Source organism: Lithobates pipiens, unplaced genomic scaffold, assembly GCF_037356315.1.
Source record: "Lithobates pipiens isolate NorthernLeopardFrog02 unplaced genomic scaffold, aLitPip1_a1.2 Scaffold_30, whole genome shotgun sequence".
In the NCBI taxonomy this organism is placed as follows: domain Eukaryota; kingdom Metazoa; phylum Chordata; class Amphibia; order Anura; family Ranidae; genus Lithobates; species Lithobates pipiens.
The window spans coordinates 89995870-90016975 of record NW_027507791.1 but is presented as its reverse complement, the minus strand read 5'-3'; the positions used below and the strand labels follow the sequence as shown (position 1 = coordinate 90016975).

The 21106-nt window shown below is 40.9% G+C and overlaps 1 protein-coding gene across 8 annotated transcripts in view; it reads right to left on the bottom strand.

Annotated features, from left to right (window-relative positions):
* DPF3 (double PHD fingers 3) overlaps positions 1-21106 on the bottom strand; it is a 717329-nt gene that overhangs the window by 229024 nt on the left and 467199 nt on the right. For all 8 annotated transcript variants that reach the window (XR_013264877.1, XM_077464591.1, XM_077464592.1 and 5 more), the window contains exon 7: positions 19896-19962. Coding sequence is in view for 7 of the 8 variants with exons in the window: in XM_077464591.1 (XP_077320717.1) it covers positions 19896-19962 (67 nt within the window). In the remaining variant the exon portion in view is untranslated. The remainder of the gene's footprint in view (positions 1-19895; positions 19963-21106) is intronic.

The window sequence follows — 21106 nt, the reverse complement described above, 5'->3', positions numbered from 1 at the left end:
AAACCATCATCACAGAACCCAGTGCCTTTTATGGAGACCCTGACGCTACATCTTCAATCAACACCCCATGACACCACTCATATTCTACTATGCTACAGACCACCGGGACCAAAGTCCCATCTTCTTTTATCCCTCACGGAATTCATCACAGTACACACCCTGAAATTCAAAAATTTCCTTGCACTCGGAGATTTCAATCTCTGGGCAAACGAGCCCAAAGACCCCATCGTGACCGCCTGCATCAATCAACTAGAAGAATTGGGTCTCCAGCAACTGATAAAGACTCCCATGCATGGGTCAGGACACACCCTGGACCTCATTTTCAAACAAAACATTGACATCAACATACTCGACAACATGACATTGCCATGGACGGACCACCACGCCATCAAATTCAATCTCCTCCAACATCACAGATGAAAAACGGAAGCCTGCAACAACAATGCACTGGACCAGATCGCAGAAAAAACTGTAATCTAATAAGATAACTACAATGACCTTAAGCCACTCTGCGGAGCAAACACTCAACTCCCTGAACAAGGCATTACTGCAATCAGCAGACTCGGTAGCCCCAAAATGCAGGGCTCTCATCAGGAAGAAAAACTTTGGATGGTTTAATGGCTCCCTCTTCCTACTAAAGCAAGAATGCAGAAGAGCGGAAAGAACATGGAGAAGAATTCCCACAGAGGAAAACCACTCAAACTACAAAGGTCTCAGAGAATTACCGCAAAGAAATCTTCAAAGCTAAAAAGGATCACTTCTCATATACAATCTCAACGGCCTTAAACCGCCCGCGGGAACTGTTTAAAATAGTCAATCAATCAATGAACTCGGTATGCCTAGAGCCCCAAGCAAATGAATCCCAAGATTACTGTGACAAACTGTCGGATTTCTTCATCGATAAAGTTGAAACCATCAGGAAAACAATTTGTCAGAAAAAAACAGCCAACCTCAGCCATCAAAAACAAAAAGAGGATATCTACACCAACATTCCACAACCGCCAAAATTTTCACTGACCCCAATTACCGCGGACACCACAAAAAACAACATCAATAAACTTTGTGACAGTACCTCACCAATTGACATCATCCCCACAAAACTACTGAAAGAATATTCCGACATCGTGGCTGCCACTATAACGCACCTCATAAACCGATCACTCCAAGAAGGGATCGTTCCTAGCACCTTCAAACAAGGCATTGTCAAACCTCTGCTAAAGAAACCTAACCTCGACCCTCAGGACCCAAACAACCATAGGCCAATTACAAGCCTTAACACCATTTTGAAGATCATGGAGAAAGCTGTAGTACAACAGTTACAACTCCACCTGGATACACACAAACTCCTGGACCCGCTGCAATCAGGCTTCCACCGGGTCATGGAAGAGAAACGGCACTCCTTAAGATTTGGGACGACGCCCTCGAAGCAGCGGATGACGGAGAGTCATGTCTCCTGGTACTGTTAGACCTCAGCGCAGCATTTGATACAGTAGACCACAATAGTGCACCTTTGCTTAGGATAACCTCCGCCCGTTAACCACGCAAATAAAAGGCGCTTAGCATCAAAGAATATGCTTTCTACCTGGGAACTGTGGAATTTAAGCAGCTGTTCTAAAAGGTATTAAATCAATAAAACCACTAGAAAATATTAAACAAAAATCTGCGAGGTGAATGGATCAATCAATTCACCCGTAGAAAAAACAGCGCATAATACTTCATAAAAAAAGAAAAAATTATATGTGATTTGTGCTAATACGAACAATGGAAAAAACATTTATATCTTCCCAAGTGCAGTCATACACACTAAGTATTGTCCATGAACACTGTCCATATATCCAAATTAGGCTGAGTGATTGGGATAGTTTCAGGAAAAAAGTTGAAACGAGATATCTATTTCAGTCCATCAACAGACAATAGAATTAAAGGTCAAAACTGAAACAAAGTGTCCTGGTACAAATCACAAGGAGTGTACGATGCAATCCTTCCTTAACATGATTATACTTCCACTAGTATAATGCAGTAATCCCGAATTTACTGGGGTGCAATCTCAAGGATGAGGTGACCCCCCTTAGTAATATTCTTACCAGATATGCCTGGTTACATAGGCTCTCAGAAATTACTCCTCATCGGTTCGATCTCATCAGCTTCATAAGCGCCAGGTAATACACGATCGGATGTGCTTGGTTACATGGGCTCTCAGATGTTACTCATCGGCTGGATCTCATCCACTGCATAAGTGTCGGGTGATTCAAGATCTCCGAAAGAAGCAATTACGGGAAAACAAACATAGCGTGATACTGTCTTATAAAAACACGATTTATTTAAGTAAAAATGTTGCACTCACACAAAATTAATTCTTTAAGGCATTGATTCATTCAGCGTGCATAGTTCTTAACCACAGTCTCGGGGGAAGTAATAGCATCAGCCGCTAATGGCCGTCACCACTTAGTAGCTCACGGTTAAAGCTGTGCGTCTCTTCCTCCCTCCTGTCAGTTCCTCTATGCTGCAAACATGTGCTACCACCCTGACGCGTTTCGTCGTATTGACATCATCTGAGGGTGGAGGCAATCAGTCCTGACTACTCTTTAATACGTGCGGTATTAACCCTTCGTAAACATGTATAGATATATAGTGATTAACCCACCTATGTTATATGCGCTGCTCTCTTTACAGGATACCTGTCAGAGGCTTTCATAAATGATGTTTTTGAAAGAACCATTTCATTATACAGAAGTTATAAAAATTGAAATATTGAGAATTAGGTGAATTCAAAACATAGATTAAAAAATTCCAAAAATTAGATTAAAACATCAGGAGAGTTAAAAACAAAATTACAGATAAAAACCAAAAACGATCATATTCCCCTCACACACTATACCGATATGGCCATGTCGGATTTCTGATAATATGCTAATATGCTAACGATCGCAATGTTTGCAAAATCCGGCGCATATATCCCAATGACTTTTATTTCTTTAAAACAGGGAATTCCCATCCCGTTGATCCAGATGCTCTAGGTTTGGACGATCAATTTTATTGTACAGGGAAATACATAAAGAGAACGGATTCGCAACCTTTTATAGCCTGTCTCCTATTTTTTCTGCTAATGGGGTCAAGAAAAAGCCTCGACTGTAACTGACTTGTGTTCACAGGCTCTTCATGCAGATAGAGGCAAGTCATCCACTACAAGGCTCCCATTGAGACCATCGTTAATACGATGAATGGGCTATACACAGCACGATCTCTGTGATGCGACGGGGATTTTTTCTGACTCTTATTGGCTGATTCCAATGCCGCTATTCTCAATCTGCTTTACATGCGACGTTATGGCTTATGTATTGGGCATGCGACGTTATAGCTTATATCTATATGTGGCATTATATACTTATGTGGTTAAGAAAAAGGTAAAATACATTTAAAATTATAATGAAACAAACTTACTACCTGTCTCTGTTAATTAACTCATTATGGTGAAAATTACCACATATTAGAGGGCAATAGCATCCAAAGGCCGTAAACTTATGCGTTTATCGGTCAGCCTATATTTAGGCCGACTTGCCTAAAGTATGGATTTATCTTATATATTTTCCAGGAATGTGTTTATTAAAAATAATTTTTATAAATAATTTTTAAAAATAATTTTTAAAAATAATTTTTAAAAAAACTCTACTGAACTCAGCATGGATGTATAATACTATCCATATTTACACTACCATCCCTCAATCTTCTATTTCCAATAACTGCAAACCAATTCTTGCTAATTGTCGTATTGAAATCTAACTTCCACACATAATCACGACCTGCATAAAATAATGATATTTCCTATTTGTCAACTACATAATATGAAATGTGAACTATAAAATGCGAAATGTAAATGATCCCCTCTCTTAACATAAGGATATTATTACCTTAAAGGGATGTGCCTTTATGACTTATAAATTCAATGTGTAGTCACCTGACACAGATATTCTTTAATACTACTCAAGGGTGACCAATAAGACCCCAATATTTCCGAACATGACTGTGATAACAATTATCATAAAACAGGTCTATAATTAAAATTGGTAGAAAAAGTGGGTAATTAAAAAGATTAGTACTAAAAGTGTTGGTAATAAAAATGTTGGTAATAAAAAAGTTATGGTAATAAAAAAGTTGTTACTCCCATAATCTGGGTACTGGGGTCCCTTTAAATCAGTTTTAAAAATCGCTTATGAAACAATTAACGTCTAATTCGACGTTTAACCCATTAGGGGTCAGAGTGTTCATCCGATATATCCATTGGGATTCTTTTTTGGAAACTTCGCGGACCATATTTGATCCCCGCCAATTAGGTTGAACTCTGTCCACTCCCCAGAATTTTAGTAGGGATGGGTCTCTATTATGATGTTTCTTAAAGTGAAGGGACACGCTGTGATCACTAAATCCGATTTCTATATTATACATATGTTCGGATATGCGTTTCCTTAGGGTCCTTTTCGTTCTTCCCACATACATGAGCCCACATGGGCACTGTAGTACGTATACCACGTGCGTGGAGCTACATGTAATAAATTCTTTTATTACCATTAACCTGTTATTCCCTGTGGATATGAACTCAGTCATACCTCTAATTGGGCTATTTTGCTTCATACAGGGTTGGCACCTTCTACATGAGAAAAACCCGTCCCTATTCCAGAAAGTTTCTGTTTTTTTGGGGGGATTCAACACTTTCTTCACTACCTGATCTCCAAAGTTGGGGGCTTTTCTGTATATAAATGAAGGACGGGGCGGAAGCACCTGTCCTAACGCTTTATCTAGACGTAGAACATGCCAGTGGCGATTTAGTATCGTTTCTACTTCTTTATACTGGGCATGGAAGTCTGAGATGAATCCCCATTCTTGACAGGGAGCCTTATCTTGCAATTTATTTTCTAGACATTCATCTCGGGGAATTTTAGCTATTTCCGATACTGTTTTATTCAGAGATACTTCATTGTACCCCTTTTCTATAAAACGCTTCTTAATGATGTCCGATTGTGGGTAGAAGTCACTATCCAAGGTGCAATTGCGCCGTATACGCATAATCTGGCCTTTAGGGATGTTTTTTAGCCACAATGGATGATGCCCGCTTTTTATAGGTAAATAACTGTTCCTATCGGTAGGCTTAAAATATGCTTTGGTGATCAGACCCGTTCCATGTTTGATTATATCCACGTCAAGGTAATGTATTTTTTCTGAACTGTGTTCGTACTCTAAACAGATGTTATTCTTGTTGTTATTTAATTGAGTCATGAATTCATGTAGTGAGCTTTCTGAACCTTCCCAAATAATCAGGAGGTCATCTATGAATCTTTTATAGAATACTAAAGATGACTTATATTGCTGTTGATGTGAGAAAATTACTCGGTCCTCCCATTCCGACATGAACAGGTTCGCGATGCTGGGAGCAAATTTAGCTCCCATGGCCACACCTCTTTTTTGTGAATAAAAATTCTGGTTATACCAGAAGTAATTTTGCGACAAACAGAAATCTAAAGCTTGTCCCAAAAAAACTTTTTGTTCATGAGGGATGTCATTCCTCTGACTTAAAGCCCAATTGAGGGCCAAAAGGGCCTCGTCATGCTGGATAATACTATACAGAGAGGCCACGTCAGCTGTCACTAGGTGGATCTCTCCCCCTTCTCTCAATTTGATCTGACTCATTAGTTGCAATAAGTTTTTAGTGTCTTTCAAATATGCTTTTGTGCTTTGGACGCTCATCTGTAGGAATCTATCTAAATATTGACCCAATCTTGCTGTCACAGAGCCAATACAGTTAACGATTGGTCTGGCCGGGGGTACGGTCGGATTTTTGTGTATCTTGGGCAATGTGTAGATCGTCGGTATTCTACAGTGACCAGGTACCAGAAATCTCGACTCCTTCACATTCAACACCTTGTTTTTTACTCCCAATAGTACTAATTTTTCTAGATTATGATAATACAACACAGTGGGATCCTTTCTTAATAACTCGTACGTGTCCTTATCGGATAGCATCCTTTCTAATTGTGATTCATAGAAAGTTTTGTCTAAAATAACAACCCCCCCTCCCTTGTCTGCAGGTCTGATTACTATGTCCTTCCTCATCTCCAATGCTTTAATCCCATCCTGTAAATGATGTGGATTTAAATTCTTTTTTGGCAAAATAGTTTCTAGATCCTTCAAAATCAGATTTTTAAATACATCAACATGCTGGTTAGCGGAGTTAAGTGGGTTGAATAAAGACTTATTCTTCAACCCGCTATCTATTCCTATTGTACTAGCAGGTGTGATAATTCTATTCACAGCGTTATTATTTAGAAAATATTTCTTTATGTTAATTTTCCTAATATATTTATGGATGTCCATATAGACATTGAATTTATTTATGGCTTTCCTCGGAGCACATTTGAGTCCCAACTGTAGAATATTAGATTCTTTGGCTGTTAATATGGCGCTACTTAAGTTGTAGATTCCGGCTGATCCGGATCTCTCCTTCTTTTTTTGGACTCGCCGGCCTGCTCTGCAACCCCTTTTCCATCTCCTGTCTGATTGATCCTTCCTGGTACCCCTTCCCCTACTTGGGGTGGTTCCCCTCCTACGGTGTGTTGTGATTGGGGAATTTTTTGCGGAGGTTGTGGGTTGGTGTAATTCTGTGAGGGATTCCACCATCCCTGCTGAGGTCTTGGAGGCCCCATGTTGTATTGGGGGGGATTGTTGTAAGGGGGCTTCCTGCCCATCCCCCGCGGTCTCCATCTCCCTCTCCACCCTCCCCTCCCTAAAAAAGGACGAGGGGGGTTATCTTGAATCCTTATATTATCTCTTAGGGGATCAAATCTATTAGATAACGGGAGCCTTGGGAATGCATTAGAAAAGCAGGTACGAACCTGGTGGGATATATGTACCCTCGAGCATTACTTGAAAGAGAACATTATTGTACGTAGCCTAAGGTGGGAGGTAACACCACAGGATGGATTAGATGATGAGGAATCCATGAGAGAATGGTTGGATTTTTTTAATGGGGTGGGTTTTAAACTTCAGCAATTAGTTTTAAGGAGAAAGGAGAGAAAAATGCAAAAACTAAAGAAACAGATAGAGGAATTATCTAATGAATTAGCGAGCATCAAAGAAACACAGCAGTGGATGGATTTTAATTCTAATATAAACAAAAAATTGGAAAAAATTGACACTGACACCCAAAAAAAGAAAGTTAAAAAATTCCATAGGGATTTAAATGATTTTAGGAATGAAAATATTTATATATGGCAGAGCAAATTAATGAATAAACCCACAGAAAATGTAATCCCTAGAGAGGTAACCCCGGGCACTCCAGGCATTAGGGGACCTGATAATTACCTCTATCCCGATAACCAATCTACCCCAAAGCATGATGAACAAAGATGGGTTTATGTAGATCAACGTTTTAAAAGAAAAGGGAAAAGAGGTAACCCCCAAAGAGGCCCTAGACCTGAAGAACGCACGGAGAGACCAACCGTGTATCCACAATCCAGATATGTAGATTATCAGCAGGGGCTCCCGTTATCTAATAGATTTGATCCCCTAAGAGATAATATAAGGATTCAAGATAACCCCCCTCGTCCTTTTTTAGGGAGGGGAGGGTGGAGAGGGAGATGGAGACCGCGGGGGATGGGCAGGAAGCCCCCTTACAACAATCCCCCCCAATACAACATGGGGCCTCCAAGACCTCAGCAGGGATGGTGGAATCCCTCACAGAATTACACCAACCCACAACCTCCGCAAAAAATTCCCCAATCACAACACACCGTAGGAGGGGAACCACCCCAAGTAGGGGAAGGGGTACCAGGAAGGATCAATCAGACAGGAGATGGAAAAGGGGTTGCAGAGCAGGCCGGCGAGTCCAAAAAAAGAAGGAGAGATCCGGATCAGCCGGAATCTACAACTTAAGTAGCGCCATATTAACAGCCAAAGAATCTAATATTCTACAGTTGGGACTCAAATGTGCTCCGAGGAAAGCCATAAATAAATTCAATGTCTATATGGACATCCATAAATATATTAGGAAAATTAACATAAAGAAATATTTTCTAAATAATAACGCCGTGAATAGAATTATCACACCTGCTAGTACAATAGGAATAGATAGCGGGTTGAAGAATAAGTCTTTATTCAACCCACTTAACTCCGCTAACCAGCATGTTGATGTATTTAAAAATCTGATTTTGAAGGATCTAGAAACTATTTTGCCAAAAAAGAATTTAAATCCACATCATTTACAGGATGGGATTAAAGCATTGGAGATGAGGAAGGACATAGTAATCAGACCTGCAGACAAGGGAGGGGGGGTTGTTATTTTAGACAAAACTTTCTATGAATCACAATTAGAAAGGATGCTATCCGATAAGGACACGTACGAGTTATTAAGAAAGGATCCCACTGTGTTGTATTATCATAATCTAGAAAAATTAGTACTATTGGGAGTAAAAAACAAGGTGTTGAATGTGAAGGAGTCGAGATTTCTGGTACCTGGTCACTGTAGAATACCGACGATCTACACATTGCCCAAGATACACAAAAATCCGACTGTACCCCCAGCCAGACCAATCGTTAACTGTATTGGCTCTGTGACAGCAAGATTGGGTCAATATTTAGATAGATTCCTATAGATGAGCGTCCAAAGCACAAAAGCATATTTGAAAGACACTAAAAACTTATTGCAACTAATGAGTCAGATCAAATTGAGAGAAGGGGGAGAGATCCACCTAGTGACAGCTGACGTGGCCTCTCTGTATAGTATTATCCAGCATGACGAGGCCCTTTTGGCCCTCAATTGGGCTTTAAGTCAGAGGAATGACATCCCTCATGAACAAAAAGTTTTTTTGGGACAAGCTTTAGATTTCTGTTTGTCGCAAAATTACTTCTGGTATAACCAGAATTTTTATTCACAAAAAAGAGGTGTGGCCATGGGAGCTAAATTTGCTCCCAGCATCGCGAACCTGTTCATGTCGGAATGGGAGGACCGAGTAATTTTCTCACATCAACAGCAATATAAGTCATCTTTAGTATTCTATAAAAGATTCATAGATGACCTCCTGATTATTTGGGAAGGTTCAGAAAGCTCACTACATGAATTCATGACTCAATTAAATAACAACAAGAATAACATCTGTTTAGAGTACGAACACAGTTCAGAAAAAATACATTACCTTGACGTGGATATAATCAAACATGGAACGGGTCTGATCACCAAAGCATATTTTAAGCCTACCGATAGGAACAGTTATTTACCTATAAAAAGCGGGCATCATCCATTGTGGCTAAAAAACATCCCTAAAGGCCAGATTATGCGTATACGGCGCAATTGCACCTTGGATAGTGACTTCTACCCACAATCGGACATCATTAAGAAGCGTTTTATAGAAAAGGGGTACAATGAAGTATCTCTGAATAAAACAGTATCGGAAATAGCTAAAATTCCCCGAGATGAATGTCTAGAAAATAAATTGCAAGATAAGGCTCCCTGTCAAGAATGGGGATTCATCTCAGACTTCCATGCCCAGTATAAAGAAGTAGAAACGATACTAAATCGCCACTGGCATGTTCTACGTCTAGATAAAGCGTTAGGACAGGTGCTTCCGCCCCGTCCTTCATTTATATACAGAAAAGCCCCCAACTTTGGAGATCAGGTAGTGAAGAAAGTGTTGAATCCCCCCAAAAAAACAGAAACTTTCTGGAATAGGGACGGGTTTTTCTCATGTAGAAGGTGCCAACCCTGTATGAAGCAAAATAGCCCAATTAGAGGTATGACTGAGTTCATATCCACAGGGAATAACAGGTTAATGGTAATAAAAGAATTTATTACATGTAGCTCCACGCACGTGGTATACGTACTACAGTGCCCATGTGGGCTCATGTATGTGGGAAGAACGAAAAGGACCCTAAGGAAACGCATATCCGAACATATGTATAATATAGAAATCGGATTTAGTGATCACAGCGTGTCCCTTCACTTTAAGAAACATCATAATAGAGACCCATCCCTACTAAAATTCTGGGGAGTGGACAGAGTTCAACCTAATTGGCGGGGATCAAATATGGTCCGCGAAGTTTCCAAAAAAGAATCCCAATGAACACTCTGACCCCTAATGGGTTAAACGTCGAATTAGACGTTAATTGTTTCATAAGCGATTTTTAAAACTGATTTAAAGGGACCCCAGTACCCAGATTATGGGAGTAACAACTTTTTTATTACCATAACTTTTTTATTACCAACATTTTTATTACCAACACTTTTAGTACTAATCTTTTTAATTACCCACTTTTTCTACCAATTTTAATTATAGACCTGTTTTATGATAATTGTTATCACAGTCATGTTCGGAAATATTGGGGTCTTATTGGTCACCCTTGAGTAGTATTAAAGAATATCTGTGTCAGGTGACTACACATTGAATTTATAAGTCATAAAGGCACATCCCTTTAAGGTAATAATATCCTTATGTTAAGAGAGGGGATCATTTACATTTCGCATTTTATAGTTCACATTTCATATTATGTAGTTGACAAATAGGAAATATCATTATTTTATGCAGGTCGTGATTATGTGTGGAAGTTAGATTTCAATACGACAATTAGCAAGAATTGGTTTGCAGTTATTGGAAATAGAAGATTGAGGGATGGTAGTGTAAATATGGGTAGTATTATACATCCATGCTGAGTTCAGTAGAGTTTTTAAAAATTATTTTTAAAAATTATTTTTAAAAATTATTTATAAAAATTATTTTTAATAAACACATTCCTGGAAAATATATAAGATAAATCCATACTTTAGGCAAGTCGGCCTAAATATAGGCTGACCGATAAACGCATAAGTTTACGGCCTTTGGATGCTATTGCCCTCTAATATGTGGTAATTTTCACCATAATGAGTTAATTAACAGAGACAGGTAGTAAGTTTGTTTCATTATAATTTTAAATGTATTTTACCTTTTTCTTAACCACATAAGTATATAATGCCACATATACCGTAGATATAAGCTATAACGTCACATGCACAATACATAAGCCATAACGTCGCATGTAAAGCAGATTGAGAATAGCGGCATTGGAATCAGCCAATAAGAGTCAGAAAAAATCCCCGTCGCATCACAGAGATCGTGCTGTGTATAGCCCATTCATCGTATTAACGATGGTCTCAATGGGAGCCTTGTAGTGGATGACTTGCCTCTATCTGCATGAAGAGCCTGTGAACACAAGTCAGTTACAGTCGAGGCTTTTTCTTGACCCCATTAGCAGAAAAAATAGGAGACAGGCTATAAAAGGTTGCGAATCCGTTCTCTTTATGTATTTCCCTGTACAATAAAATTGATCGTCCAAACCTAGAGCATCTGGATCAACGGGATGGGAATTCCCTGTTTTAAAGAAATAAAAGTCATTGGGATATATGCGCCGGATTTTGCAAACATTGCGATCGTTAGCATATTAGCATATTATCAGAAATCCGACATGGCCATATCGGTATAGTGTGTGAGGGGAATATGATCGTTTTTGGTTTTTATCTGTAATTTTGTTTTTAACTCTCCTGATGTTTTAATCTAATTTTTGGAATTTTTTAATCTATGTTTTGAATTCACCTAATTCTCAATATTTCAATTTTTATAACTTCTGTATAATGAAATGGTTCTTTCAAAAACATCATTTATGAAAGCCTCTGACAGGTATCCTGTAAAGAGAGCAGCGCATATAACATAGGTGGGTTAATCACTATATATCTATACATGTTTACGAAGGGTTAATACCGCACGTATTAAAGAGTAGTCAGGACTGATTGCCTCCACCCTCAGATGATGTCAATACGACGAAACGCGTCAGGGTGGTAGCACATGTTTGCAGCATAGAGGAACTGACAGGAGGGAGGAAGAGACGCACAGCTTTAACCGTGAGCTACTAAGTGGTGACGGCCATTAGCGGCTGATGCTATTACTTCCCCCGAGACTGTGGTTAAGAACTATGCACGCTGAATGAATCAATGCCTTAAAGAATTAATTTTGTGTGAGTGCAACATTTTTACTTAAATAAATCGTGTTTTTATAAGACAGTATCACGCTATGTTTGTTTTCCCGTAATTGCTTCTTTCGGAGATCTTGAATCACCCGACACTTATGCAGTGGATGAGATCCAGCCGATGAGTAACATCTGAGAGCCCGTGTAACCAAGCACATCCGATCGTGTATTACCTGGCGCTTATGAAGCTGATGAGATCGAACCGATGAGGAGTAATTTCTGAGAGCCTATGTAACCAGGCATATCTGGTAAGAATATTACTAAGGGGGGTCACCTCATCCTTGAGATTGCACCCCAGTAAATTCGGGATTACTGCATTATACTAGTGGAAGTATAATCATGTTAAGGAAGGATTGCATCGTACACTCCTTGTGATTTGTACCAGGACACTTTGTTTCAGTTTTGACCTTTAATTCTATTGTCTGTTGATGGACTGAAATAGATATCTCGTTTCAACTTTTTTCCTGAAACTATCCCAATCACTCAGCCTAATTTGGATATATGGACAGTGTTCATGGACAATACTTAGTGTGTATGACTGCACTTGGGAAGATATAAATGTTTTTTCCATTGTTCGTATTAGCACAAATCACATATAATTTTTTCTTTTTTTATGAAGTATTATGCGCTGTTTTTTCTACGGGTGAATTGATTGATCCATTCACCTCGCAGATTTTTGTTTAGTAGACCACAATACTCTACTCGTCCGCCTCACAGAAGTAGCCGGAGTCCAAGACGCAGATCTCCAATGGTTCGTGTCTTTCCTAGGAAATCGTTCACAGACAGTGAAACTAGGAAAAATCTTCTCTGAATCCCAGGCAGTCACCTGCGGAGTCCCTCAAGGATCACCTTTGTCACCAGTCCTCTTCAAAATTTACATCCGCCCACTCCTCCAAATCATCAGATGTTCAGACTTTTGCTTCCACTCATACGGTGACGACACACAACTTTATTTCCGTATCACTGGACCACCACCAACTAGAAAACTGCCTCAATTCAGCAGAAGACTGAATGATCACCAACTCCCTCAAACTCAACAAATCAAAGACAGAGCTTCTTATCCTACACCCAAATCATAATTCCGTAACCAAAACCTCCTGGACTCCACCCACCGTCTTTGGGCAGACCATCTCCCCAAAGACCAAGGCCAAGAGTCTCGGGGTTATTTTAGACTCACAAATGTCAATGGATGCACAAATAGGAGCAGTAGTAAGTGGATCTCACCATCTGCTACGCATGCTACGCAGACTCATCCCTTTTATCCCAAAGAATGACAAAGCAGTGGTAGTTGGAACAATCATTAATTCACGTCTGGACTACGCAAACTCGCTTTACATAGGATTACCACAATATCAACTTGCGCAATTACAACTGATCCAAAACATGGCGGCAAGGCTGATAACAGGAAAAAAAAAACCTGGGAACCAACCAATCTCTCCTTCCCTGAGGAGCCTACATTGGCTAACCGTAAAAAATCGGATCACATTCAAGACCCTCTGCCTTACCCACAAATGCGTGCATAGAGAAGCTCCTCCAATACCTAGCTGAGAAAATAAATCATTACACACCAAACCGCAGTCTTCGATCAGCCAACAAAAACCTCCTCCTCGTGCCTAAAGCCCGGTACAAATCTAAGGGGGATCAGAGATTCGCTGTCCAAGGACCTCGGCTATGGAAAGCTCTACCAATCAACATCCACCTGGAAGAAAACCACCTGGCTTTTAGGAAAAAACTCAAGACCCTCCTCTTCTAGCTAATTGATCAAAGCTCGTCACAGCACCTTGAGGCGATTCAGTTCGCGTTGTGCGCTATACAAATATTTCACTCATTCATTCATCTGTGCGCCAAGACATGCACTAGTGAACTTTTTTATGGTGAACTCAGACTGCTTCCTGGGTGAACGGGAAGGAATTTTTCCCCCTGCTGATCAGATTATGCTTTATTGGGGTTGGGGATTTTGTTTCTTCTTTTGTAGCAACTGTAGGTATAGTATAGTGTAAAATCTATAAACAATTTTTGATATTATGCCAGTTTTTATTTGGGAGGTAGTTTAACCACTTCATCTCCATAAGGTTTTACCCTCTTCCTGACCAGGCCATTTTTTGCGATATGGCACCGTGTTACTTCTAGTGACAATTGCACAGTTCTGCGATGCTCTACCCAAATCAAATTTTTAATTTTTCCCCACAAATAGAGCTTTCTTTTGGTGGTATTTGATCACCACCTGCAGTTTTTATTTTTTGTGCTATAAACAAAAAAAGGCCGTCAATTTTGAAAAAAAAAACCAATATTTTTTACTTTCTGGTATAAAACATAGTCTGGAGGAAAAGAGATTTCATCTACAATTATGGAAAGGTTTCTTCACAGTAAGATCTGTGAAAATGTGGAATAGACTCCCTCCAGAGGTGGTTCTGCTAGCTCAGTAGATTGCTTTAAGAAAGGCCTGGATACTTTCCTAAATGTACATAATATAACAGGGTACTAACATTTATAGTTAAAGTTGATCCAGGGAAAATCCGATTGCCTCTCTGGGATCAGGAAGGAATTTTTTTTCCCCTGCTGTAGCAAATTGGAGCATGTTCTGCTTGGGTTTTTTGCCTTCCTCTGGATCAACTGTGGGTATAGAATTTGGTATATTGGATTGTACAATATTTTTTATTTTATTTTTTTATTTTGTTATGGTTGAACTGGATGGATTTGTGTCTTTTTTCAACCTAACTATGTAACTAAATATATAACATATCCAATAAAAAATAAATCTAATTTCTTCATCAGTTTAGGCAAATTAGTATTTTGCTACAACTTTTTGGTAAACAAAAAAATCCCAATAAGTGTATTTTGATTGGTTTGCGGAAAAGCGTCTACAAACTGTGGGATAGATGTATGGACTTTTACTTTTTTTCTATTGTTTTTACTAGTAATGGGGGGCAATTAGTGATTTTTAGCAGAACTATGACATAGCGGTGGACAATTCTGACACCAGTGACACCAATACAGTGATCAATGCTAAAAAAATAAATAAATAAATGCACTGACACTGTATAAATTACAGTATCAATGTAACATCAGGGGCAATCAAAGGGTTAAATGTGTTCCCTGGATGTGCTTTCTTAGGCTCCATGCACACTGGAGCTGATAAACTGCAGTTTATTGGAGTTTGGGCATTTTTTGTAAAAGCCCATAAACTCCACTCTATGTTAGCCTATGTGTCCATGCACACATGGACGTTTTTCAGCTTTAATGAGCAGTGGAGTTTATGGGCTTTTTTCTGAACGCCAGAAATTCGCGTTCAAAGTGCCGTTTTTCACCGCCAAAAAAACGACAAACGCTGATAAACGCTGATAAACGCTTATAAACGCTCATAAACGCGCGTTAATTAGTGTTCGGCATTCTATTTTTCCAATGCATTGTGGGAGTTTGGAATGTACTGTGGGATTTTTGGAGTGTCCTCTGTGTATTTTTATTGAAAACGCCCATAAACGCTAACGCTAATAAACGCTCATAAACGCTAGTACAAAACGCTGTTAAAAGCAAGTTTTTCAACCAGCGTTTTCTGCCAGCAATCTGGCGTCCAGAAAAAGCTTTTTTGAGCTTCAGTGTGCATGGAGCCTTACTGTGTGAAGGCAGGACTGATTCGAGGAAGAGACACATCTGTGTTCCTGATTAGCAAGAATCACAGATCTCTCTCTCCTGTCTGATAGGCAGAGCGCCGTTCTGTCTCTCCAGCGAACGATCACAGGTGTCCAGCGGCCACCGGACCTGCTGATTAGCTCCTCACTGTCTCTAATCACAGCGGGAGCACAGCTCCGGTGGCATGCCCCAGAGCCAATGGAAGAAATCATGTACAGGTACGTGATTTTGCACTTAAAGGCCGCACTGCCGCAGTATATGTACGTAAGGTGATCCTTATATGGTTAAGTACCAGTTTGTTTTAGCACAGCTGTAAAACGCAGAAACAGAAGGGCATCTGAAAAACAATTTCCAATGGGTGCTATTCACACCACAACGTTGTGTTTTGCTAAAATGCAAAACGTATGTTAACAGACGTCAAAATGTATGACAACAGATGTCAGCACGCATTAAAACGCGACTAAAATGGATGGAAATGTACATACGTTTTAGCCCAAGTCAATGCGAAATGGCCCTTAAACTATAGAGGATTATATTATTGGGAAAAGTCTGAATAAAGATTTTCAGTAACCGCACTTGAGGCCATGCATACTGCAATTTTGAGTGAAAATTATTCATTTGGTCCCGCAATTATTGTAATATATACAGAAGAGTGAGCACATATATATATATATATATATCACACACACACAGATACGGTGTATGCACTGTACACCATACACAGTATAGTGTATGGTGGCAGGTTCCCCAGTGCTGCACCCCTACTTTTGCCAGTTCCCCTTCTGACACGTTTGGAGAAATCACTGCTGCATGTACACCATATATAATATGTGAAGAAACTGTATAGATGTGAAATTATAAGTGGGGAAAAATAAATTGAAAGTCAGCAGCTACAAATACTTTAGCTGCTGGCTTTTAATATAAGTACACTTACCTGTCCAGGGAGTCTGTGATGTCGGCACCCCAAGCCAATGCATCCATTGGCTTTGGGTGCAGGCGCTGGCATTGCCTCAGGCTTCACAGCCGGTTTCCTACTGTGCATGCGCAATTCGCGTGGTGCTTTCTGAACGGTCCCGTTGTCCTCTGTGACATACAGGTCCCAGAAGGCAGCAGGGGGGAGGAGGAGGGCCGGATGCAACCGTGGAAGTGGTGTACCTTGCCATGATGACATAGGACAGATGTCCCGAAGATTTTTTTTTTAAAAAAGGCACCAAAAAAAAAAAATGTCCAAAAATGGGGGGGTGTAATTGCACCAATTATAGAGGTAATTGCACAATTTATACACAAATATTTAAAGGATAAGTTCAAAAAATAAAAATAAATGCACATAATTTTGAAGGTCCAAAATGTGCATTTACTATCTTTTTTTTACACTGCAGCCTGTAAAGTATGGTACCCATGATCGGCAGATTGTGGGTACAGTGCCAGGATGCTGCAGACTCTGCTGTCTGTATATCCTGTATGGGCAGGCAGCAACTGTTATATATATTTTGTGGCAGTGCTGGGCCCTGCCACTGTGGAAAAAGAATTAAAAGGTACACTGAATTCTCAAGGATGCAGATTGAGGGGTTCCAGAACTTTTCTGTGGAGAGGAGAAAACAACATTTTTGATTTTCTCTGGGTTTTGTAAGTACCAGATTAGTGTCTGGAGCTCAGCAGTTTCAGAGAGATTTGGATGGGAAAAGCCTCCAATTCCAAAGTGTCTGGCCCTTGCTGAAGACTAGCAGGCTGCGCTCCATCTTCCTGAAGAGTCTGTGTGGTTTCTAGGGGGCAGCCAGAGGTGTGTCTGTGTGGTCTGTAATGGAACAGACATAGGCCATAAGTCTGAGAGCAAGAGCAGCAGGGAGCTGTGTCAGGTGCATAGATTGCACAACGGTGCTGAGAGTGGTTTGGTCGATGGGACCAAACTGGAGGTCTAAGCCTGGGACCTGAGCACTGAGAAGTAGTGCTGCAGAACTAAGCCAGGAGGCTGGGGTCATTTATTAAAATTTTTTAAGTGATACCCCTGTGAGGGAAATCAGTGCTTGTTCTGGTGGGCCAACAAATCACAAAGCAGAATATTTCGTGTAGATTATACTCGCTGGGTGAGCATTACACTTGTGATACCAAACATCACAACCTATAAAATGAACCAGGTTGGTGGTTGTATATGAAATTGGGTATAAGCAGAGAAACCACCCAATTGCAGCAAACACCTTGTCACAAGACAAAAACAAACACAAACAGGTAATAGTACTGTAGAGTGTCTCATTGGTTCCACCGTTTTCTGATATCTTTCTCTTTCTTGTAGCCATATGGACTAGGAATAAGGTGCAGCACTAAAATAAAAAACTCCCCTTTGTTTGGGTCAAAGTGCAGTTAGAATTCCTGATCTGTATTCTTGATCCAGGCAAGTTACGAATGAAGTACCTAAAGCAGAACTTTACCCATAAAAACTTGATAAAAATTATATTCTTTAGCAAAAAGCGTACATTCCACATTAATATTTATCCTACCAAAATTAGTGTGTGTTGTAAATTGACTCCAGCATTGTTCTGTCTGTGCTGGGAACTCAGCTTGCTCTCTACCAATGATCTGATCTGTCCTGACAGCACCCCCCAACCCCCTGCAAAGCCTTTCACTGGGAAGATCAGTGTCCTGCTGCTTCTCCTCCCCCCAGCTCTTATGTAGCTAAAACAGAGGAAACAGAGAATGGGATCACTTATTAAAATTTTTATTTTTTTTTAAACTCTATACACAAATGTTTTGCCTATTATTTCCATTTCAAACTGAATGGGTTGTTTTACAAGCTGATCATTTACAACTACCGTATATACTCGAGTATAGGCCGACCCGAATATAAGCCGAGGCCCCCAATTTACCCCCAAAAAAACTGGCAAACTTATTGACTCGTGTATAAGCCGAGGGTGAGACATGCCTGTCCATCCCTGTGTGTGTGTCCGTCCATCCCTGTGTGTCCGTCCATCCCTGTGTGTCCGTCCATCCCTGTGTGTCCGTCCATCCATCCCTGTGTGTGTGTGTGTCCATCCATCCATCCATCCCTGTGTGTGTGTGTCTCCATCCATCCATCCATCCATCCCTGTGTGTGTGTGTCTCCATCCATCCATCCATCCATCCCTGTGTGTGTGTGTCTCCATCCATCCATCCATCCATCCATCCCTGTGTGTGTGTGTATCCATCCATCCCTGTGTGTGTGTGTGTCTCCATCCATCCATCCATCCGTGTGTGTGTGTCTCCATCCGTGTGTGTGTGTGTGTGTGTGTGTGTGTGTGTGTGTGTGTGTGTCCAGCCTACCTGTGTCCCGAGCCTTTGTCCCGAGCCTCCGTCCCGTGTCGTGCCTTGCCTTCGTCCCGTCCCGTCCCGTCCCGTCCTGTCCCGTGCCTTGCCTTGCCTCCGTCCCGTGCCCTCTTCGTCGGCGGCCATTGTAAAATTCAAAAGCCGCGCCTCCTCCTTCGCCTGTGATAGGCGGAACACTGAATTTCCCAGCAGCCTGTGTTCCGCCTATCACGGACGTCGTATCATCCTCGTCCGTAGTACGAGGATGAGACGACGCCCGTGATAGGCGGAACACAGGCTGCTGGGAAATTCAGTGTTCCGCCTATCACAGGCGAAGGCGGAGCCGGAGGCGCGGCTTTTGAATCATAGAATGGCCGCTGTCTGTCTGCTCGACACGCTGATCGAGCGGGCAGACAGCGATGACTCGAGTATAAGCCGAGGGGGGCACTTTCAGCCTCAAAAAAGAGGCTGAAAATCTCGGCTTATACTCGAGTATATACGGTACTAATTTTCTGACTAAAGTTCCACTTTAAGTTAGAGCATCAATTTGACAACAAGTTAGCTATTCTTTTCACAACAAGGTAGCTATTCTTGTCAGGAGTCCACTGTGGCATCCAACGTATTTCTCTTTAATTGGTACAAATCTTAATGTCTACAATGATTTTATAATACTTTCAAATAAAAAATAAAATATGGAAGCAACATGCATTTCAGATATTGTTACACTTGCCCTAAGCTTTGCATATCTAAGCAACCTTAAGTAAGTATAAGTATAACCTAAGTATAAAGGCAAGCAGATGCTAGCAGACAACCAAGTAAAGCAGCATAGCTAAAGCAAAAACAAAATAAAAAAAATGACAAAGCTATGATTCTTACTGATGGGTATCAAGCTGTGCTGTGTTAGGAACAAAGAGCACAAAAAGGGAATGCAAGGGGGGAGCACTACTTACTGTCACATACGTAAGGTTTGTCATGCTCATCAAATGATGCATCATTCCTCCTCCTTCCTCCACGAGCCTAGAATTTAAAGGGAACATTTTTATGAATGTTTTATTTTCACAGTAATACAGCTCACTTTTGGTTTTATTCATGTTATTTTGATATCAGTAGGAGGGCTTACACCCATACCCCTGAACTTTTGAACTTAAGAATGAGGGACATTTCATTGACCTGCTAGAAATGGGTGTGACCAAACATGATAGCGGGAGAGGCTTAAGGGCAGTTGTTAACCAAAACCTGGGCCTCCTTGTATCTATAAAATATGCATCGATTGCTGTGCCACAAGTTGGCGTATCAGAGATACATATTAGGCCCCTTTCACACATGTGGACATTATGTCCGTATTTCATCCATCCGTTTGCGGATGAAATATGGACATACATGCATTCCTATGGGATAGCCGCTATCGTCCGCCTCCACAATTGTCTGATTCTGCAGACGGAGGAAAATCCTATTTTCCTATCCGTCTGCAGAGCGGATCGGATGAACACTGACAGGCGGTCCGTGCTCATCCTATCCCCCATAGAGGAGAGCTGAGAGCTGACAGGGCGGTCCCTGCACAGCGTGCAGAGACCGCCCTGTCCGCCGCCGGCTCAGCGGGGACAACTGAGCGATCCCCGCTGAGCAAGCGGATCATCACGGGGCAGATCACGGGGCGGATCATTACTGATCCGTCCCGTGTGAAAGGGGCCTAAACCTCAACACAATCATTTAGAGAAAAACTTTCATTACAGTGGAATACAGTTTTGTATATACTGAAAATAGACAGAGCACTTAAAATAGAGGATTATGAAGGACCCGGAACCCTGGGATGGAGCAAAAAAAGTACTATAGTACATACAGTGGTAGCAAATGATGGTCATGATCAAGTTGCGCCTAACAGTGGGAGTGGCTTAAAGAGTGATGATTGAACAGAAGCTGAGCCTAGTTGCTGTATACAGTGCAGCATCGATTGAACGAATGAACATCAGAAGGAAATCTCATCTCAAATGTCAGAAATATGCAACATAACACCGAGGGCTCATCCACACTAATGGTTGCAGGGGTGGTAAAAACCATGGCTCAACCACAGGGTCTTACCACCTCGCCAAGTGTTCCCCCTTTCAACTTCAGAGGCAGAATCAGGGGGTGTAAATATGCTGCAGCTGCTATACTATATCCC